This window comes from Cololabis saira, chromosome 8 (assembly GCF_033807715.1).
Source record: "Cololabis saira isolate AMF1-May2022 chromosome 8, fColSai1.1, whole genome shotgun sequence".
Classification (NCBI taxonomy): domain Eukaryota; kingdom Metazoa; phylum Chordata; class Actinopteri; order Beloniformes; family Belonidae; genus Cololabis; species Cololabis saira.
Genome location: NC_084594.1, coordinates 25,948,419 through 25,971,694, shown reverse-complemented (window position 1 = coordinate 25,971,694; position 23,276 = coordinate 25,948,419). Strand labels below are relative to the sequence as shown.

The following is a 23,276-nucleotide window of genomic DNA, read 5'->3' as shown; positions in this document are numbered from 1 at the left end:
ACTTTTCAAGGTTTCTGGCTCAACTTTACCCTAAAATCGCTCATTAGAAACAAGTCTAAATTAATTAAACCTTTTCTGTATCCCTTTTATCGTGGTGGTCAGGTGAGTCCAATTGACATAAAGCGACATTGTATTTTGTTTTTAAACTTGCAGCAGTATCGGATGAAAAACAGACAGAGGCCTCATTTCTTACTTACTGAAAGAAAATACGGAAGCGTGCGTGCGTGCGTGCGTGCGTGCGTGCGTGTGTGTGTGTGTGTGTATGTATATATACTATTAAATATCTTAAATGTCTAATCTTATATTTGTTCTTTTTCATACGTTTTTGAGACACAAAGTCTCCCGTACTGCCCGTACTGTTCGAAGTTCATCAGGTGGTTGTATCTCGCCAGCATCAGCTCACCTGCAAGGAATGATTTTTGTAGAAATGTAGACAAGACTAACCACATAGCCATGGCGATGAAGGGCTCAGAAGTGCTCCAGACCTTCTTCTACAATCCAGAAACATTTATCACACTATTATTTTATTTTTTCTGTCTTAATATGAGGTGTAAACCCAGCTTATGTTGTAAAATAAAATCAGCCTGCCCCTTAAAGTATTTTTGACCCGACCAGCTCCTGTAGCTTTTATGAGATGCTGTAATTATGGCTGTGATGCATGCAGATATGCTCTGCATTTTTGGTTTTATAGAGTTTAGGGTTTAAACTGGTTTGATTTTATTTGATGCATAGATTAATCAAATCTTGACAGTCCGGCCATCTCTCATTACACTTTAATTATGATAGCATGCTCACTTATAAGCAGGTTTTAATTAATTTTGTCCAATTAATTTTTCTGTTTTTCCCTACATTTTTCCATCCTCTTAGTCAGATCCCTTTACTGACCACTATCCCTGTCTCCCTATCTCTATTTTGAATCTATCCCCATAGTTTGTAACTTACAATAAAAGCCCGTACATACATAACATTCGTTTGTCTTGAGCATGGCTACATCCTTAAATTTCTTTTTTGCGTGAACTGAGGGGGAAAAAAAGAGGCTAAAGGATGGATGCTTGGAAGTGGTCAACCGCAGCAGGGGGAAAAAAAATCATTAAATTGATGTATTAGGGGCCTAAATAGATATGCCTCCTACAATGGGAATTGATGAACTCTTTGGTTAGTGGATGGATCTTGGCCACGATTTATATTCCCCACTGCACTGTTCTCCAGAGCAGCATGGTCTGGCACAGAATGAAAGTGGGGGAGAAAAAAAATGAGAGGGAAACAAGGAGATTGAGAGATAGTGGATTAAAGCTAAAAAGTGGCCAAGACAAATCTGGAAAAGGATGGAGGAGAAAAGGGGATAGATAGGAGGAAGGTGCCTCGGAGGGAATGTTAACCTTCTTAGCTGTGCTTTACAAAGAGGGCACATTAAATTTGTTTTCTAGGCTAAAAACAAGGAAGAAGTGGAAGCCAATAATAATCCTATTTTCTTCAGAGAAATCTGTTTGACTCTGTTTTAAAGGGGACCTATTATGGCAACTAATACCAATTTTAAACAGGCCTTGAATGTCTTAAAAACAAGCTTTTGATTGTTTTTGCTAAATAAATAATAAATTCAGCCTCTGAGCCATGTCTTTATCATCCCATTCTCTAACCTCATTATCTATGTGGGATTCTGAGTGGGCGGGGCTATGATAATGAGGCACTGTGCTGATTGGCTGCCTGAATGACGCGATACACAACGCTACGGAAATATGGCGGAAGCTCTGGCCGGCGGAGTTAGTTGTGGGCGTGCTTTCACGCATCGAAGGCCAACCTATGTAAATCGCATTTTCGTTACGCAACGAAAGGGAGCAGAATCTGAACGGCTCGTAGAAGCCACATCACACTGGATGGATCATCCGGGCAGCTGTACAGACACTGCAGAATTTGGTTGCTTTCTTCCTTCTCTGAGTTGGCAGGCTGAGGGGAGACCACTTTATATATGTTAAAGCAAGAAAAAACGTGTTTTTCATAATAGGTCCCCTTTAAAAAAGGCATTAGTTGTTGCAATCTTGTCCTTTTTTTCCCCTTTATAGCCAGGAAATTTGGACTAAAGGGTGGAGTTGAAGAATAAAAAATAAAAACAACATATAACATAATAATAATAATTATCGATTTCTGTATAAGACATCAGTGTTAATGTTGTCATGTCAACCAATAGTACTCAACATTCTTAATGACACTAATGCTCAAAGGCACCTTTTTTCTTTTTAAATTTTCATCAAAATGCATCATTATCTGTCTGTTTTCCCAGGGTTCCAGAGTTTGTGCGTGAGAAGCGTTTTGGGAACTGGCTAAGAGATGCACGTGACTGGGCCGTTTCAAGGAACCGGTACTGGGGCACACCGATCCCCCTCTGGGTCAGCGATGACTTTGAAGAGGTCAGAAAAACACACCTGCGTTTGTTTGGCTTTAATAGTTGTTTTTTTTAAGTGCTGTTATTCATAATGTGTATTGCATCTCTGCTGAGATCTCACAATAATTTCATAATTTTTCTGTCATGGTTACATATCAGGAGTTGTTCTTTTCACAAGGCAGCTGATTGTCACAGCAATTACATCTCTGTCGTGACTGAGCATGACAAGGCTTGCATGGCGTCTTTAATCTTAAGCTCAGTTTTTTAAAGCTCCTTACACTGGTTTTCATTCACAAATGAAAGCATACACTCGTATAACGCTTCTTACATTTTTATGGGGAAAATGTCCTATGCCTTACCAGAGGATGACTGGTGTGTTGTGCGAGTACAAAAAAACAGTTGTTTGCATAAATTTGCTTGTTAAAAATCTGTCTTACTGATTTTTGTTGACGGTCAACATAATTTTGCATATTCGGGCTGTTTTTGTGTGTGAATGCTTGTATAGAAACACACACTGTCACAGCAAAGTGAGGTGACCACGGTGTCAAAACAGTCGTACTGCAGTCAGAATCAGCCCCCCTCAGGCACCATTACGGAGACTCAACACATGAATGATTCATTAATGTAAACTGCAAATAAACATGAATCAAAATGTGTTTGGTTTCACTTCATGCCAGTTAAGACAACTTCAAAGGTAATCAAGACAAACAGCTATTGGGGTTTATAGGAAAGAAGACATAGAAAATGAGGGTACAGGATAAATTAACCAGCCAATGAGGAAGTGATAGGGAGGAGGGGGGATGAAAAGAAGGTGATGAAAATAAATGAAAGGGAAGAGAAAAAAATGACAGTAAAGAAATGAGCCAAACTGTAAACGTAAGTTCATTATGGATATTATTTTATTTGTTTTTTTTGGCAAAACACGGTTGACGTAGACTGAATAGAGATGCCAGAATTGGGTTATTTGAGCATTTGAAAAATGAAGCGTTGGTCCCTTGGCTGAAAGAGGGACAGCAAGCGACCTGCTTGCTGGAAATAGCATTGTGACTGTTTCCAGAACAGTTGCACTCCCTGGTGCCTCCCTCACACACACCCTGAGCAGCAAGCCACACATCCACACGTAAAGCTGCAAGCCTCTACGTTTATGTTCCTGCATATGACCGTGTGGTTTGTGTATCTCATTGTGTTTTCTTGTTGTTCTATTTCTCTCTGCCCATGGCCTTCTGGGTATATTTTCCTTTTACTATGTCTTCTTTTGCATCTCGCGGTGGTGCGTCAGGCTGTATCTGGGCCATGTTACCTGGTGCTTTGGTAAAACTAGGGCAGAATCTACAGGTTATCTCTCTAAGGAGACCAGATAACACACTTTGTCAGACTTTGTGAGGTGAAGTTAAAATGTTTTTGAAGAAGGCCTACTTTTAACTTTTTTTTTTACTAATAAGTGCAAATACAATTAACTTTCAGTGAAGAATAAAAGTAGGTCCTATCGATTTTCAAATTACAGCAGATTAATATCCTTTCAGTGAACAGATTATTGTAATTAATATGAATAAACTTGGTAAGGGGAACCTTAACTTTCTTCTTTCCTTAAACATTGCATTTTCTGCAACCACGATGTAACACAATTAACATTAAATGTCATTTATGATTAATCCAGCTTCATTGTTAACCATTTGTTTGATCACAATCAAAAGCAAAAGGTATTTGATAAATGTTGCGTCCTTCTGCATCAAACTTTATTTGTATAGCGCTTTTCATGCATAAAAATGCAACAAAAACAATACCCAAACATAAAAGTTATTAATGTCCATGCCAGGAGGTCCCATAACCCACAACCACAAGGGATGTCTCCACAGAGACCATCCCGGCCGGATAGAGGAGTTCACACCACATTATTTTAAATCACATCAGCTTTTCACTCTATTATTAATGGGGAATCAATGCTGACCTACTTACTTTGGGGTAAATCATTTATTACTCACGTGGTTTACTAATGATATGTTGCGTGTGGGTTCATCAGGTGGTGTGTGTAGGATCCATGTCTGAACTGGAGGAGCTGACTGGAGTCAAGGCAACAGACCTGCATCGGGAAAAGTGAGTCTCTGATCAGCTCACCCACATGAATACACGTGATGCCATCGTGAGAGTGGGATACCTTTAGATTCACCAATGATTCATTTACAGGGGTTAAACTGTGATTTTCTTTATTATCATTTTTTTTTTTAAATAAGATATTATTTTATTTGGGTAATCCCTGCTTGTATTTGTGTCAGTGCACAGATTTGATTTTCAGAAAGTACACTAGTTTCTTCTAAAAGGTCAAGTTTGCTAAAATGAGATTGGTGTTGAGGGATGCAGGTGATTTTACTTTTCTGCTCTTCATTTGCTCATAATCTTCAGTTGCTTTCACAGTTGGCAATCTTCAAGTAATGGCTAAGAATGCTGTCGCTTTTAACAAGCTTTTGTACTAAGATTTATTTGCATTTTCATTTGTAAATTATTTTCCAAAGGCTTTCAACAAACTTCAACTTCATCTCATTAATAATCACATATTGGCTACTCAAAATGTTGCCATGATGAGATGTTTTGATGCAAAACCTCTTGTAAGTGTGAATCACAGCCAAAGAAAAGCTGGTCTGGAATGCATTTTGTAATATTTAGTTCAGGTTGCATAAGCAGCTGGGGATTTAGATTCCTTCCACTAAATTAAAGCTAATTTATGTTTTAATTATATTATCTTTATTATTCCTGTAGAAGGTACCCAATGATGTGTTCTTTCACTTCCTACAAGTTGGAGAGAAGATGAAATCATCTGATATCCTAAAACCTTATGTCCATAATGTAGCTCAGCGTGGGCTCATTTTTAGAGGGTAATTGGTTTGAAGAAGGTTTGTTGTTCCGGTAAGTAGCACAGCAAAATTAATCCACAAGTCTTTCCTGAATAGGTGGTGCTTGTGGCTTACTAGAAACACATAACAATTAGGAAGGATTGTGTGTGAAGTGCTGTAGCTGGCAGGCTGAGCCCTGAGCCAGCTAGAAACTGTTGTATTGGCATAATCCGGAAACCTGCATATCGACAGCACAAATGTAGCTGTAATTTTGTGTTTAACTTGTTAACGTATTTAACTTAACTATATCATGCGCCTTTTTTTTTTTTATCGTGCTTTAAAAAAATTGTCGGCGTTAAGAGGACGTTAAGTTAACGCGTCGTTAACGCGTTAACTTGGACAGCCCTAATATAAAAATATATGTATGTAATGTGTGTGTGTGTGTGTGTGTGTGTGTGTGTGTGTATACACATACACATTATATATATATATATGTGTGTGTGTGTGTGTGTGTGTATGATTCGACAATCATTTTCAACCCATATTCAATTGAATACACTACAAAGACAACATATTTAATGCTTAAACTCATAAACTTTATTTTATTTTTCAAATAATAATTAACTTAGAATTTCATGGCTACAACACATCCAGTAGAAGTTGGGAAAGGGCATGTTTACCACTTCGTTACATCACCTTTCCTTTTAATAACACTCAATAAACGTCACGGCCATTCAGTCTTGGTTTCCGGCCGTGGCGCTTACGTGCAGTGATTTTACCAGATTCTCTGAACCTTTTGATGATATTATGGACCGTAGATGTTGAAATCCCTAAATTCCTTGCAATTTTGCTTTGAGAAATGTTGTTCTTAAACTATTCAACTATTTTCTCACGCAGTTGTAGACAAAGTGGTGACCCTCGCCCCATCCTTGCTTGTGAATGACTGAGCATGTTTGGGGAGGCTCCTTTTATACCCAATCATGGTACCCACCTGTTCCCAATTAGCCTGATCACATGTGGGATGTTCCAAATAGGTGTTGGATGAGCTTTTCTCAGCTTTCTCAGTATTTTTTGCCACCTTCCCAACTTCTACTGGACGTGTTGCAGCCATGAAATTCTAGGTTAATTATTATTTGGCAAAAAACAATTAAGTTTATCAGTTTGAACATTAAATATGTTGTCTTTGTATGGTATTCAATTGAATATAGGTTGAGAAGGATTTTCATTGTTTTTACATTTGTTATGTCATGATCTGTCTGAACTTTTTAGGAGATGTTGCAACTGGATAACAGATTTTGTTCATATGATGTAACTGTGGCTTGTTGTAGAAAGTCTCACAATTCTCCTCAGTTACCACAGTTGGACATCAAGAATATTCTGTAGAATTCAATTCCACTGTTTATAAATGTCATTTACCAGCATTGAAGTTGTTCCCTTTTTCACCCTTTCCCTTCTTTTGTCCATACTTTCTCTGCCCCAGCATTGACAGCCTGACAATACCGTCGCGGTGTGGCAAGGGCGAGCTGCGGAGGGTCACGGAGGTGTTCGACTGCTGGTTTGAGAGTGGCAGCATGCCTTATGCACAGGTTCACTATCCATTTGAAAACAAGAAGGAGTTTGAGGACACGTTTCCTGCAGACTTCATCGCCGAGGGCATTGACCAGACCAGAGGATGGTAAATGACGGATGAATGAGTGGATGATGAAGAATTAAGTAGAGGGATATATTGAAAGACAGTGGTAGCTGTAAAGTAGAGATTGAGACTGATAATAATGAATGGAAATGAATGGAGACCTTTCCTTTTGCCTCTTTGTGTCCCGCTGCAGGTTCTACACCCTGTTGGTCCTCTCCACGGCACTGTTTGGAAGACCGCCCTTTAAGAATGTCATTGTTAATGGACTAGTGCTCGCAAGGTCAGTCCACACAATTCAGAAACCAAGGTCTTTTAATATAAAACAGAAACCTCATTGACAAAAGGGCACGATTCTCTGTATCAAATCCCCATTATATCTTTGAACAATAGTTGTATGTACTAAGTCCTCTAATTTCAATTTTCCAAATCTGTCCGTGGCTTCCAGCCGCAAAGCTTTTCATTTCTTTCTACGATGGAGATCTTCAGAAAAAGTTTACAAATGTGTAGTTTCAGGGCTAAAATGGCTCATTTGTTAGCTCTTAGTGCCCAGTCGGAGAACTGAAAATGATGGCAAATGTTTTACTGAGCATTTGTGGCTGCAGAATAGTATGGAGGAAAATTGTTAAAAATTCACTAAGAAAAACTCCCAATATAACATTAGTGGGGTCGTTTAAGGCTCAGTCATTTCAAATTGGTGTTAAAGTTTGGTTTTCACTTCCAAGTTGAAGTTTAGGGTCTATAGAACAATTTGAGTCCGAGTGTCAAACACATAGATAAAAAATGGCCTCTAGGGGGCGCCGTAAAATATGTAAACTGCAACAACTTTTGATTAGATTATCCAATTTTAACATATGAGGCATGTATGGATTCAGAATTAAAAGGAGAAACATGTATACCAAGAATTTGGTGACCAGATTAAAAATAAATACACTTTTAGCCCAATATATTAAATGGACACAAGCAAAATTGCGCTTTTTTTGAAGATAACGTCTGGAAATGTCCTCAAATTTGCTATGAAACATGATTTTTAAAGTTATTGTAAATAAATGCTGTTTAATGACTCAACTGGATTTAACATTTTTGTTCAGAATATCCCTATAGCATAAAGATAGCTAGGATACCCATACACAAATATGGCTGCATATAGCCGACGTGATATGAAGCACCCAAATTGCAGGCCTTTTGTTATTGTTGCACTTCTTAATTATTTTACTGTTTTCATCCATATAGATAATACTGTGATTTTTCAAAAATAAGGTTATGGTAGAGTTAGGGTTAGGGTTAGGGTTAGAGTCCTACTTCGACAAGGTCTTCTGCCCAAGAGTTCAACTTGACTTGAAAAGATCAACACGAGTGGACATCGTCTGGGACCAGTATCGTGCTTTGACAATCAAAGGAGGAACAAGAGAAAAACGAGGATCAGGCACCCGACAACGCATCTCTGGCACTGCCAAAGTCCCAAGAGATTGGCAGGCATTTCTGGCAAATGGAGATAATAAGACAGAACTGTTTTCATTCCTGTCAACTGCGGTTGTAACAAATGGACAGTTCCCAGATGACAAAGATGTCTTCATAACAGCAGATGATTGTGTCCACCATGTTGGAAACAGTCCTCCAATGGATCGCTGCAACCACGAGGAAACTGACTCTCGTGTCCTAGTGCATCTTCTCCATGCCCTCCAAACAGCATCAGTTGGGATGGTCTATACTGGAGACACAGATGTTGTCGTAATCCTGCTGACTAATTTCCATCATATCAAGGCTTTGAATGCAACTGCAGAAATCTGGATCTGCTTCAAAACTGGAAAGACATCAAGAATGATTTACCTGAACACTCTTGCCACAAAACTGGGCACAGAAACATGTAAAGCCATGGCTCTCTTCAGCGCATTCACTGGATCAGACAGCACATCTTCTTTCAAGTTCAGGGGTAAGTGATCCTTCTGCAAATTGATGCACGAAGTTCCACACTTGACAGAGGAGTTCACAACTATCGTTGAGACTCCATTCCAAACCTTTCCAAGGCTGAAAGAAGTTGCAATAAACTTTGTCTGTAGGCTGTACTCCAGTGAATCAAATGAGGAAAATGATGTTGATCTTCTTCAAATGAGACTATTCTCACAGAAGACGAGGGATGTTGAAAGAATCCCCCCAACAATGGATGCTTTGGATCTACATCTCACAAGGAGTGTCTTCCAAGCAAGCACTGGACGACAGCCCACATGTAAGTATGCACCTGTATGGATTTGAGTATTGTAGTATACTGTATAATCCCAAAAAAATAATGCATTTATTTATTCATTCATTTAGGTCAACAATGCCTGTCAACAACCCCACTGGCCATGGGTGGAAAGAAGAGGACAGCAAACTTCTTCCTATTTGGACTACGCAACCCATTGCAAAAGACGTATTCCAACTAGATGTGAAGTGCGGTTGTACAAGTACTTGTACAAGTCGACCTGCCAGTTCTCAGTGCAAGTGCATGAAGGCAAAGTTAAAGTGCACACGTCTGTGCAAGTGCACATGTCAGAACTTCTAAGACTGACATACAATAAATCAAAGAAGTAAACCATAGTTATCATTGTAGAGTGAAGTTCTCAGAATAAATGTTAGCCCTATGGTCCCCTGTTCATTTTTAAATGCCAGAAAAACTATTGTTTCTCTTCTTATGTTATTGATTTACTTTCTTCCAGATATAAAGTTCTTTAGTGGAAATTTATTGTGTATAAAATGATGGTGTGATGGCTTGGTTGGTCGGTCGGTCGGTCGGTCGGTCGGTCGGCCGGTCGGTCGGTCGATCGATCGATCGATCGATCGATCGATTGATTGATTGATTGATTGATTGATTGAAAAAAGTTGGGACTCCTGATCCTAAATGATCCTAAATCCATACATACAAAGATTATGGCTGTTACTACATTTTGGGCATAGAATAGAAGAGTGAGGAGCATTTCGATTTCAGTTTAATCGCCACACAGTATTGACTTAATGAAATAACATTAAAAAGTAAAATTCCTTAGCAACTGTGAGGACATTTTCAGACTTTATCTTTAAAAAAGCATAATTTCGCTTGTGTCCATTTAATATTTTTGGCTAAAAGTGTATTTATTTTTAATCTGGTCGCCAAATGCTTAGTATACCAGTTTCTCCTTTTAATTCTGAATCCATACATACCTCATATGTTAAATTTGGTTAATCTAATCAAAAGTTGTTGCAGTTTACATATTTTGCGGCGCCCCCTAGAGGCCATTTTTTATCTGTGTGTTTGACACTCGGACTCAAATTGTTCTATAGACCCTAAACTTCAACTTAGAAGTGAAAACCAAACTTTAACACCAATTTGAAATGACTGAGAAAAATTACATATGCATCCGACCCCACTACATACGTTTTATAAGTCTTTAGCTAGGTTTAACCTGTTAGGATCCAGGTCAGGACTTGCAGTAAAGAGCTGAGAGTTATCATGAAATGAGTAGGAAAGTGCTATTTTCTTATGCATATTTACTGTTAAACATTGAACTCAGTTAAATTAGCATTAAAAGTTATTATCAGAGCTGAACGCACTGCAGTCCTTCGTTTTAAGGAAAACACTGGAATTTCAGTAAATGCATTTGGGAAACCTGCAGTGGCCTTTAACAATCATTGATTTATTGAAAAGCCCCTTGGGTATTTGGGGTTGCGGTGCATCCTTGCACTTTCTTTTTTTGTTACTTTACAACCAGGGATGCTGGTCCCTGCTCTTGAGCTTTGTCTTTCAGTCTGATCCTAAAATCTGAGCTAGAGAAGCATCCTTGAATTGAACAAAACTGTGGTGAAATAATAATATTAATACTTTTTGTTGTTACCGTTATTATCACCTTCCCATTCTATCCCCCCTGATTCCTCTGCTTTTATCCATAATTACTCTTTAATGTGCACTTCAGCATTTAGCCTTCTGATCTGCTCGACAGCAAGCCTGCTTGTTCTCAGCCCCGGGGTCTAAATGCAGTTTGTGCTGACAGGTCTGCTGACCTGGAAGGACTTGACTAATTCGAAGACCAAGTGCATGGTTTCGAACATGCTCTTCTGTGCATGCGTGTTGGTGACTTAATGCCTTTTTCTTGCCTTGTTCTTGCAGCGATGGACAGAAGATGAGCAAGCGTAAGAAGAACTATCCAGATCCAGGACTAATTGTGCAGAGCTATGGAGCTGATGCCCTCAGGTCAGCTCTGTGCTTGAATGGGACTGACTGACTGACTGACTGTGTGTGTGTGTGTTTATGAAGTACTGGCTATGCTTGGGTATCAGTTAAAGAGTTATGTGCCACCATTTATTATTAGCGAGCATGACAAAAGAAGATCTGAATCAACTGTCTACACTTAACATGGAACTGTCATTTTCCTAAACAGAGTATGGTGTACACACTCGTGCATACTGTACATACACATTTAAACATTTGTCCTCCTTAGTACACTCTCTCCTTTGCCCTGAGCAGGAAGAGTGCCTTGGCCATATGGCCTTATGAATAAACCACCACACACTTGCACCATATGCTCACATAAACACTGATGAGCGGTAAGCTACTGAGTAAAAAAGAAGAGGGTGACAGTCTGCTTTTGTTCAAGTCCTCCATACTCTCTTTTCCTCTTCAAAAATCTTCTTACAGTGCAATCATGGTAGCAGCATGGGGACCAGTAATAACCATTTAGTGAAGTGTGAACAGGTGACAGACAAAAGTGCACACAGGGTTTTTTTTAGTGGATGTTTTGAAACTTTTAGAAGTGTACATTACCATACATTTGACTTCCCTCAGGTTTGAACACACTTAGACATATATTTGCCCTTGATGATGATGACTGATTAAGTGTACTGTATGTGAATATAATTTGAAAATACATGCTGCTAATTATCCCACATAGTAAAACGTCATCTAAGTCTTGGTCCTCCTAAATACTCCAGTAGATGGCAAATGGGCTTTTTTTTTTTGGCTTTTGAAATTAGTATTAAATGTACATTTTTTCATGAACAGTGTTGATACCAATCTAAAAAAAAAAAAATATGTAGATAAATATAAATGTAGGTTGATTTTACATAACGCAGATGAGTAGACGATGCTTTGAAATGGAGATAACATACATTCACACACATTCTTAACGGCCACCACAGAAGATCCTCAGAATGCCCACAGGTTGAAGACGGGCCCCAGGATCAGAGCCACCAGTTCTGTGGCCAAATGCCATCTGTGCTTCTGCTCCTCAGACATTTATGAGCTGAAAAAAATACTGATGTCACAGTAAAGCTGACCTTTGATCAGTAGGATGTTTGAATCAAACCTTTGAGACAAACATTTACAAAAATGACATTTTAATTTCATTCATTTTTGTTGGTTTAGTAATTATTCAAATTAAAAGTAATCTTAATGTCATTTACAGATAGAGCAAGCAGTTGCTGTGAATTCGGTCCAATTCACCTATAATCCATTCGGGTTTCAGTTCAGCTTTTATGATTCCATCCATTACAATCAAGTACAATTCATTATAACTGTATACAAGTAATGTTAAATCTTAAACCAATTGGTTTACTGGTTTTATCAGTTATGTGGAAGTGTTCAATAGGTTTCTTTCGTAGTGTTGCTTCAAGTTTTGTACACATTTGAACTGCTGGTCTGCATCCTATGACAAAACACTTGAGCAAATTGAGCTTTTTGCTGACAGCAGTACTTGGTTATTTTTTAACTTGGGTAAATGTGCGGTTTATATGGAAAAAAGACACTGTCAGGTATTTAAAAAAATCTGTGACACCACTGCCTTGTTTTATACTCGTCATCTGTCAGCATTGGCTTAAAATAATATCTGATTCACAGAATATACTCTAGTGTTGTACTTTGTCCTCCAAAATCCAAGTGGATGTTTCCTGCTTCGTACATCCCTGTACAGAACATTCAAAGTAACTGTTGGCACTCTGCAAATCTGAGTGTCGCAATCAGAGATTGATCAACCAGACCACTTTTTCTTTTTTTTTAATCCATTTTCTTTCTTTTTTTCAACACTCACCCATACATCTGCACATTTAAGTGTTAATTTTCTGTTAATTTGCTCATTCCTTTTCATAAACTGACTAGCAACTTCTGCCCCTCTGTAGATTGTACCTCATCAACTCACCTGTAGTAAGGGCAGAGAACCTGCGATTCAAAGAGGACGGAGTGCGAGATGTGTTGAAGGACGTCTTCTTGCCGTGGTATAACGCCTATCGCTTCTTGGTGCAGAACGTACAAAGATTACAGAAGGTATAATTTTTAAAGTCATCAGAGTTACATGAGCTGTTGTCCTCCCCAAGCTGTTTCTGCTCGTAAGAACAAATTGATTATTTTAGTAATCAAACACCTCAGAGTAGATTAGCTCCTTGTTGTCGACATTAGACAATGACCATGCACATTTCAGAATTAGATTGCTATTCATTTGCATTTCTTTGTATCCCCTTGAATTTAATTAAACTCATTCTGGGAGCCAACGGTTCATCCAAATTCAGCAAACTTTCCAGGAAGGTGTCAAAAAACCTTACAATTGTGCTTTATTTTTGTCAACAGTTTTTATTTGGAGTTGGCACATGATAATTAAGTTTGTGAGGTTTATATAATTTGGATCCTGTTGAACAACCTTTGGAGAAGGGTGTTAAAAAGGGATGATGTCATTAAATGAAATTCTGCAGTTACAATTTAACAGGTGGATGCAAAAATGGTAAATACTAAATTACCACTTATTCTCTGCCAATAACAGGTTTATTTGCCTCAAGACTTTAGCTTTCTTAACCCTCACAAAATTCCTCTTAAAGTAATGTGGAAATAATAAAAGTGTATATATATTACTTTTTTGAAAATGTAAAGATGAATTTGTTTCTGTGCCTCTGTTCAGTTGTTTCTTTGGGTACTTGTTTGTCTAAAATTGTTTAGGAGGAGGAAATCCAGTTCCTTTACAATGAAAGCACAACAAAGCAAAGTGACAACATCATGGACAGGTGGATTCAATCCTTCACGCAGTCCCTGATCCAGTTCTTCAAGGCTGAGATGGATGGTGAGAAGAGCACTGCCCTGTTTCTATCATTTCACTTCATGCTGAAGTGCATTAACATTTCTAAAGGTTGTGTTAGGACTGTCATTCCACTACTTGAACCGCCACCTTACTGTGGTGGAGGGATTTGTGTTGCCCGAGTGATCCTAGGAGCTATGTTGTCGGGGGCATTACGCCCCTGGTAGGGTCTCCCATGGCAAACAGGTCCTAGGTGACGGGCCAGACTAAGAGCGGTTCATAAGCAAATCATGGAGGAGAAAAACCAAAGGACCGTTACGTTGCCTGGATCGGCATCACCAGGGCCCCGCCCTGGAGCCGGGGTTGGGGCTCGTAGGCGAGCGCCACGTGGCCGGTTCTTTGCCCATGGGACCCGGCCGGGCTCAGCCCGAAACGGCGACGTGGGCCCGCCTTCCCGTAGGCCCACCACCCACAGGAAGGACCATGAGAGGCTGGTGCATTGTGGGCTGGGTAGCAGTCGTGGCGGGGTGCCTCGACGACCCAATCCCTGGACCAAAACCCTCTCAGTAGGGACATGGAATGTCACCTCGCTGGGGGGGAAGGAGCCGGAGCTTGTGCGTGAGGTTGAGAGATACCAGCTAGAGATAGTCGGGCTCACCTCCACACATAGCATGGGCTCTGGAACCCAGCTCCTTGAAAGGGGCAAAGGGACATTGAGTCCGAGTGGACCATGTTCTCTGCCTCCATTGTCGACGCAGTGGCTCGAAGTTATGGACGCAAGGTCTCCGGTGCCTGTCGTGGCGGCAATCCTAGAACCCGGTGGTGGACACCGGAAGTACAGTATGCTGTTAGACTGAAGGAGGAGTCCTACTGGGCTATGTTGGCCTGTGGGACTCCTGACGCAGTAGATGGGTACCGGCAGGCCAAGCAAGCCGCAGCTGGGGCGGTCCTGGAGGCAAAAACTCGGGTCTGGGAGGAGTTCGGGGAGGCCATGGAGGAGGACTTTCGGTCGGCCTCGAGGAAATTCTGGCAGTACTCGTCGGACGGTGGAAGGAATACTTCGAGGATCTCCTAAACCCGACTGACATGCCTTCCACTGAGGAAGCAGAGGGTGAGGACTCGGGGACGTGCTCATCCATCACCCAAGCCGAGGTCACTGAGGTAGTTCGTAAGCTCCTCAGTGGCAGGGCACCGGGGGTGGATGAGATTCGCCCTGAGTATCTCAAGTCTCTGGATATCGTAGGGCTATCTTCGTTGAAATTGCATGGAGGAAGGGGACAGTACCGCTGGAGTGGCAAACCGGGGTGGTGGTCCCTCTTTTTAAAAAGGGGGACCGGAGAGTGTGCTCCAACTATAGGGGGATCACACTTCTCAGCCTCCCCGGGAAAGTCTACTCCAGGGTACTGGAGAGGAGATTACGGCCGATAGTTGTACCTCGGATTCAGGAGGAACAATGCGGTTTTCGTCCCGGTCGTGGAACACTGGACCAGCTCTATACCCTCCGCAGGGTGCTTGAGGGTTCATGGGAATTTGCCCAACCAGTCTACTTGTGTTTTGTGGATCTGGAGAAGGCATTTGACCGTGTCCCTCGTGCCATTCTGTCGGGGGCGCTCAGTGAATATGGAGTCCGGGGCCCTCTGTTAAGGGCTGTCCGGTCTCTGTATGATTGGAGCAGGAGTTTGGTTCGCATTGCCGGCAGTAGATCAGACTTGTTCCCGGTGCATGTTGGACTCCGGCAGGGCTGCCCTTTGTCACCGGTCCTGTTCATAATTTTTATGGACAGGATTTCTAGGCGCAGCCAGGGGCCGGAGGGGATCCGGTTTGGGAACCTCAGGATTTCGTCTCTGCTTTTTGCAGATGATGTTGTCCTGTTGGCTTCATCGGACCGGGACCTTCAGCATGTGCTGGGGCGGTTTGAGGCCGAGTGCGACGCGGCAGGGATGAGAATCAGCACCTCCAAAACTGAGGCCATGGTTCTCCATCGGGAAAGGGTGGCGTGCCTTCTCCGGGTGGGTGGAGAAGTCCTGCCTCTGGTGGAGGAGTTCAAGTATCTCGGGGTCTTGATCGGTGCAGCATCCGCAGTTATGCGGTCGATGTACCGGACCGTCGTGGTGAAGAAGGAGCTGAGTCGAAAGGCGAAGCTCTCGATTTACCGGTCAATCTACACCCCTACCCTCACCTATGGTCATGAACTTTGGGTAGTGACCGAAAGGACAAGATCGCGCATACAAGCGGCCGAGATGAGTTTCCTCCGCAGGGTGGCTGGACGCTCCCTTAGAGATAGGGTGAGGAGTTCGGTCACCCGGGAGGAGCTCGGAGTCGAGCCGCTGCTCCTCCACATTGAGAGGAGTCAGCTGAGATGGCTTGGGCATCTGTACCGGATTCTCCTGGACGCCTCCCTAGGGAGGTGTTCCAGGCATGTCCCACCGGGAGGAGACCCCGGGGAAGACCCAGGACACGCTGGAGAGACTATGTCTCTTGGCTGGCCTGGGAACACCTCGGACTCCCCCCGGAGGAGCTGGAGGAAGTGTCTGGGGTGAAGGAAGTCTGGGCATCTCTGTTGAGGCTGCTGCCCCCGCGACCCGGGAACGGATAAGCGGAAGAAGATGGATGGATGGATGGATGGAGGATGTAACTTGATATAATGATAGATAGGTTGATAGGTTGATGGCTAAAAGGCATTTTATTCTCTTTATTTTCAAATGTGATTGAAACCATGTACCGAGGTGGGTTCAGTTATGGTTCCAGTCTAATCTTCTCAGTCTGAACTCTCTGATTGATTGAAATAAGATTTCAAATAGAGTTCTTCATCATTCACATCATGATACAAACAACATCTATCAGAGTGATGGAAATGAAAGATTCAGAGCAGGAAAACAACTCTGTTTGCTCTCTTTTGACCCATGGATTTAACATGGTGGAAGGTTGATCGTGAGAACAAAAGCCTGTGAAATAAAGCAGTAAATAGTAGTCTTCTTTGTTTTTGGTGCTGTCTTTTAAATTCGTCAAGGTTTGTACCTTTTTCACTCTGTATGACCATTTACAACAGTAGCAAAACCAGTTCACCATTCTTTAATTGTGCTTGTTGATATTTGTCCCCTGGATGATGGCTACCATAGCAACCTGGTAGATCAATGAATGTCAGCAAGGAGATTCAGATTTGATTTTTGCAATATAAAATGTAAATGAGTGGTCAGGAAAACTTGGATTCTGATCCAGTATGCCTAAAAGTCTCGACTCTGAAAGTCCACATTTGTTAAAGTTGGGCTTTCACTTTTTTAAATATGTCTTACATTGCAGCTGATTCATGCTGTTTCTCTTTCTAGTGTAGTTGAGTTGACAGTTGGTTCTGATTGCAGCTTACCGCCTGTACACGGTCGTGCCTCGCCTGGTCAAGTTTGTGGACATGCTCACCAACTGGTACGTCCGGACCAACAGGCGCCGCCTGAAGGTGAGATCACGGATCAAAATTGATGATTCCAGAGAGAGATATGCTTCTGTTTCGTATCTGTTGAATCAAATCTATTACACTAGGATATAAATTTAGAATGCATTTAATTATTAAACCCATTCATTATGTAATAACTTGGTCAATAGAAAAAAATAGATGAAGTGACTTTATCACACCGTCCATCTGTTGAAATTTCATAGCTCTGAATTTGCTGCCCTCCCAGTGAACATTTGCTTGACTTTGACTGAGAGCACTTGTGCTAATGTCTGCGAGGGCATCTCTATATTTTTACTTCTCCAAGGGGGAAAGAACATATTGATGTGTTTGTGAACTTTGCAGGGAGAGAGTGGCACCGAGGACTGCCTGTGGGCGCTAGAAACCCTCTTCAGTGTTCTTTTCTCCATGTGCAGGCTGATGGTGAGTCATCTGATTTTTGTGTGTAAGCATGAGATTGAGAGAGGAAGGCATTTGTATGGGGGAAATTTCATACGGTGAGCTTTTGCTTTTGTGTGCAAGAAATAAGGACACAATGTTGGCATAAAAGAGGTGTTTTTTTATGTGCTTGTGTGGTTTTGAATAATTTACAAGCAGTGGGAGTTTTTATTTTTAACACATTGAAGATGTTTGCATGTTAGACACCCTGAGAGGCAATTAGCCTAACCTCAGATCAATACAGATCAATTGTAAATTATACAAATGAATTAAGCACAGTTGAAACGGAAGAGAATGACATTAGGGCAAACTTCAACATGGCACTATTCTTTTAGCTTTTGCACCAATTGAGAGAAAAAAGCATTAGTTTATTGAAAAAGGGACCTGAGCCCATTTTTTTACACCAGAACATGTAAGATAATCACAGTGCAGAGAATCTAATAATCTCACTTTCTCTGTTCCTCTTACATCTACTCGCTCTCTTCTACTTCTCCTCAGGCTCCCTTCACTCCCTTCATTACAGAAATGATGTACCAGAATCTGCATCACCTCATTGACCCTGCCTCTCTTGAAGAGAAGGACACCAGCAGCATCCACTATCTCATGCTGCCTCAAGTCAGGTTGGGGAAATTCATTCAGTAAAGCTTTAGTGTGAGAGGAAGTCATGGTTTTAATTTTATCATCTGTATTTGACATGCATGACAGGCTGTACTGCAGGGATCTGTCTACATCAGTAACCAGTTTGTTGCAAGTCTAATGTGAAAGCCTAGTAGTTTGTAGATTTGTGTTAACCAGGTTAAATAACTCATTGTGCTGCACATGGATGAAACATGGGTGGTATCGGCCAAAGCTGAAGGAGGGGAATGAAAAAAAAGACTGACAAACTCTCAGACCGGTTTCATCAGGACCCTGTGATATTCAGTTTTGTCCAAAATTCAAATGAAAACATTTCTCCAGCATTTGAGCAAAAATGTTTTGTTGTTGTAGAAAAGCGAGTAATAATAGTGCAGAAGAACAAAAGTGCAATGGAATTACAAAAAAAAGAGAGATTTACATAAAAAATATAACCATGTAATAAATAACCCACATTGAAAACCAGGTAGTGAATCTCTTTCAACAAGAAAACACATTTGTTAATATTATTCCATATTAAACAGCACATTTATCATCTACTTCTGAGTCGATCCAACAACGGACCACAAGAAAAGATTACAGATGAGGAACTTTTAACTTAACTCATGTCGACAAACACACTCTCTAGGGCATGCTGGGAAACGACACCCACTCACCCCAACATGCTACCATATTGAAGGGTTTATTCATTTATTTTTGAAATAAAAATTTATCTTTAGATATTTATTCGTTGGATCCCTTATATCTCAATGTCTTTTTAGCGGGCTCTTCGGCTCATCCAGCTCTTGCTGAAACTGGTTTTCAACCCGTTTGTTGAAATGGCTGTTCCTGCCAAACAGCAGAAAAACAGCAAATCCCCACTCATGTTTCCCCCTTTTTTCCACCAAATATCCAATGCTTATTCCGAGCCTAATCAGGTTCAGCCAGAGTGCATGGCCTTACTTTTCTCCAGTTTTGTAAGCCTCTGAACTCTCCAGACTTGAAGATATTGAATCTCTAGAGACCACAGTCTTTTGTAGATGACTGTCGGGCTTGACAGCAGATTTTTTCTTTCTCTGTTCCTCAGCTTATTTGATTGTGGGTTTTTTGGTCACTGATCCTTGTAAATTTATGAAAATGAAACGCCTCCATTTGATCATTTTTGTGTGTTATATGAATAGTTTTTGGAGAGCAAACAGCGCACCCATAGCACACTGAGAAATTCTCAGAACTGCACTGAAACCGTCTTGATTGTGTACCCTGCAGTATGCATATTGCTAATGAAATATGATTTCATTCACCTCAGTTCCTTTGCTTCGGTAGAATATGTACAGTAGCTTTGCACATGATCAGTTTTGCCTGAGAGGAATTTCTGATAGGCCAAACTTAATTCAGCCTCAACTATTTAGAAAAAAAAAGTCCTGACATGATTAAATATCAATAGGATTTTGTATTAGGAAAATAGTTTGTGTAATGGGTGATATAATCTCCACTGTCAGTTAAGTGGCCCCCCATTTCTGCTGCTTTATTAGCTGCTTGTCCTTCCTGGTGTAGGATAAAACTCCTTCACCCTCCTCCCGGAGGTCAGCCACCAATCAGGCGGTGGGAACAGATGCTTCCCAATCACCTCATTAAAGGATTGCCCGTCCCTTTTCTTTCTGTCCTCTCAATTTTATTCCTTTCCTGTGCAGACACTTAATAGTACACTCTGTGAAAGAATAAATAAACAGTGTGCATGGGGCAATCTGTCACTCCACAATAACTTTGGGGCTTTAATTTGATCCCAGCGTACCATTTCGGTGGATGTTTCTGTAAAGAAACAAAGGAAATTGGTGGTTCTAAAATTAGTCCTTTTTTTTTTGAAGTCCAGACCCTGCTGTACTCTCCTCAGAAGGTGACAAATCTTAATTTATTATTCAGAGTTTATGAGAAGATGAGGATTGCTGCTAGGGAGTTAATTCAAAATCGCACCCACCACATCTCACTGTGCCTTGAAGTTGTTCTGAGTTTTACAAAATACAGCTAATTATCCCAAGTTGTTTTGCTCCTGTTGTAAAATGCAGTATTGGGGTCATATGGCAACTTTTCTATTAGCATAAATGAACAAACCCAGACAGTTGGAAATTGGCGAAATGCTTTTGAACCTCTCATCTCTAATATGATCTAAACAGCTGAGTTTTCAAGCACAGATTTACATTAGTGCTGGGATTTGGTGCTTATCATAATATTACTTGAAGGTCTAATATATATTATATATGATGGTTCTCAATATTTCTTGTCTCTTGCGTTTGTCTTACAGGGAGAATTTGATTGACAAGCGTATTGAGAGTGCTGTCTCCCAGATGCAGTCCGTGATTGAACTTGGCAGGGTGATTCGGGACAGGAAAACTCTGCCTGTCAAGGTTTGTCACCATCCCCTCATAATGAACGCCACTGCTGCTAAAAGGTATAAATACTGTAAAGGTCAAGTCCAACACGGTGGGGAAGTGTTGTGAAACGGGGATCGCAGCCTTTTAAGCCAATGAGATTGGTCTCACAAAAGGCACCGTTGAACCATTTACAAGCGTCCCAGAAGCGACCATCCCCTCAGCTTCTCTAGAAACACACTACGTATAGAGTCTGTTTTGGGCCTGGACCATGCCTGAGTTGGCAGGAAGGCACACATGAGTTTATGCTAGAGAATCTGGTGAATTTTCAACATAAAATATCACAAATGGGCTTCACATTAGATTAACCTGTGGAGGCTGGGTTTCAGAAGAGATTTGAACCATGTACGAGGAGAGGTTCAGTTTAGAAGTTTAAAAGCTCATTTTATTTGACACCAATCATCCTTTTTTTTATGTTCTAGAAAAAACTTTCATGGTGAAACCTTTACAAAAAATGGCTTAATGTCAACAAGAATTGCAGTATCATCACTAAATTGTTCATATCTTAAAATGTCTATAATTAATATTTTCGTGTGTCTTTAAGCAAGCAGAGTATCACGCATTTCTCATCTGATCTTGAAACCTTCGGGTAAAAATCTCACAAATCCAGCGGACAAAGCAGTGCTAGTAAATGCTCCACATATTAAATAAACGCTCCTGTTGAGACCTGAGGACAAAGCAAAACCGACCCATGACACTTCCACTCTCTTTCACTAACTCAAACCAGATATTCAACTTTGGACAAAATAGCTTTAATTCATTATTCACTTAACTAGAATTGATCCAAGTGTGGACCAGACTCCTTGAAATGTTGAAATATGTCTTCATTTAAAGAAGGCTAAAAAAAAACCCAACCCAATTAAACTGAGTATGATTTAGACCAAGTTGGACAAGTGTCTGTTTGGGCCTCATTTCCTCCCAGAATCTACACCTCAACCCTGAGATGTTTTAGAAAGAGAACAAAGAGTCAATATCCATCTTTTCTTTTTTAATCCACTATTCTGACATCAGAAATGAAATATTATGTTCAAAACATGAAATTCGTTTATTTCGTGTTTTCATGTTACTTTTTGCATTTGATCATGCCTGATTGATCTGAGTTTGACACCTTGCACTGTTACATCATTTTCCTGTGTATTTCAGTATCCATTGAAGGAGGTAGTAGTTATTCACCAGGACCGAGAGGCCCTGCAAGACATCCAGTCCCTGCAGAAATACATCCTAGAGGTAAGTAAACTCTGTAGGAGTGCGAGTTGGCAGGAAACGCACTCTTTTCCTACAAAGTGTTTCCCTGAAATCTATTTTTGTTTGTTTGCTGTGCTTTGATCAGTACTATTAAAGATGCAATTTAACAAGAAACATCCCCTGAAACCATGTTTGCAGTCCAAAGCCACTTCAGTATGTTGATACTGCGGAGGGTGTGAACATCAGAGGGAGTGCATCTTCACACACTTTTTGTATCTTCAGCTGTAATTGAAATTGATATGCTTGTTTCATTTAGTAAAGAGGGTAAAGCACATGTCTTGAATTTTTTTTTAACGTTTGATCTTCCTCGGTTGTCAGACTCTTCAAATGCAGAATGCCAGCATGAACTTTGCTTTCCTCATAAGTAGAGAAAACAAAATATTAATCCGGTTCTGTAAGCAGGGATGATAGTAAGTAGCTCATCCTCTGTGTCTGTCACACAAGCCTCGTGCAGAATCACTGAGTTCAGTTTTCTGTGTAAGATAGAGAGCAGGTGCAGATTTATTATAAAAGCCAAGTTGGATCCCTCCTAATTGCAAGTGGTTTTGTAACTGGCTGTATTTCTTGGGCAGTGCCTTTGTTTTCCAACAGCAGAGCAAAATCTACAATTTACAATGATAAATATGGTTACCTTTGGTTTATTGTAATCACGCTTTCTATTCCTTGTAATCCCATTCCGTCCCACGCTGATAGACGTATCAATGTGTCTTAAAGTGGCCTCATACTGTTTATATAGGTCTCTTGAAAGCCACACTGTGCAGCAAACATCTAAAGAACGTGGCTCTGACATCATCCTTGATGTATGCTGACTGTACAGACCGGGTTTGCCAAATGTCGAATTACCGTGAATTCATTTTTAAAAAACTGACAAACCGAAAAGTGACTGCATTGTTTATTATGGTGTGTTAATATGTTCCCCGGTGCGTGACTCGGATGGAAGCTGCAATTCGCCTTCTTTCTCCATCCATGCTGCTTCTGTTTCACACAATCGCAGCGTGAGTTGGAGGACTTTCATGACGAGGAGACTTCTGCTTCCACAACTTAGCCAGATTTGCTTGTTTGAATCCCACAAGATAGGATTTGCTTGCTTGGCTTCTTATCTCCAATCTCTAATCTTTGGGGTATTTAGTATATACACACGTGCCAGAGTTGCTTTGCTCAACATGTCATTCCAAGCTACGTTATCACTGTTAGTAGAAAGAGATCGTCACAAAGAATAACCTACATTTCTGACACTGTAACAAATACGTGTTAATCGTCATTCG

The 23,276-nt window shown here is 40.8% G+C and overlaps 1 protein-coding gene across 1 annotated transcript in view; it reads left to right on the top strand.

Moving 5' to 3' along the window:
* Positions 1-23,276, top strand: part of iars1 (isoleucyl-tRNA synthetase 1) — a 66,038-nt gene that overhangs the window by 26,711 nt on the left and 16,051 nt on the right. Inside the window, exons 14-25 of the mRNA XM_061727431.1 lie at positions 2,279-2,405; positions 4,401-4,474; positions 6,689-6,883; positions 7,035-7,121; positions 10,959-11,042; positions 12,962-13,106; positions 13,770-13,890; positions 17,205-17,296; positions 17,636-17,713; positions 18,227-18,348; positions 20,640-20,742; positions 21,910-21,993. Of these exons, the coding sequence (XP_061583415.1) occupies positions 2,279-2,405; positions 4,401-4,474; positions 6,689-6,883; positions 7,035-7,121; positions 10,959-11,042; positions 12,962-13,106; positions 13,770-13,890; positions 17,205-17,296; positions 17,636-17,713; positions 18,227-18,348; positions 20,640-20,742; positions 21,910-21,993 (1,312 nt within the window). The remainder of the gene's footprint in view (positions 1-2,278; positions 2,406-4,400; positions 4,475-6,688; positions 6,884-7,034; positions 7,122-10,958; positions 11,043-12,961; positions 13,107-13,769; positions 13,891-17,204; positions 17,297-17,635; positions 17,714-18,226; positions 18,349-20,639; positions 20,743-21,909; positions 21,994-23,276) is intronic.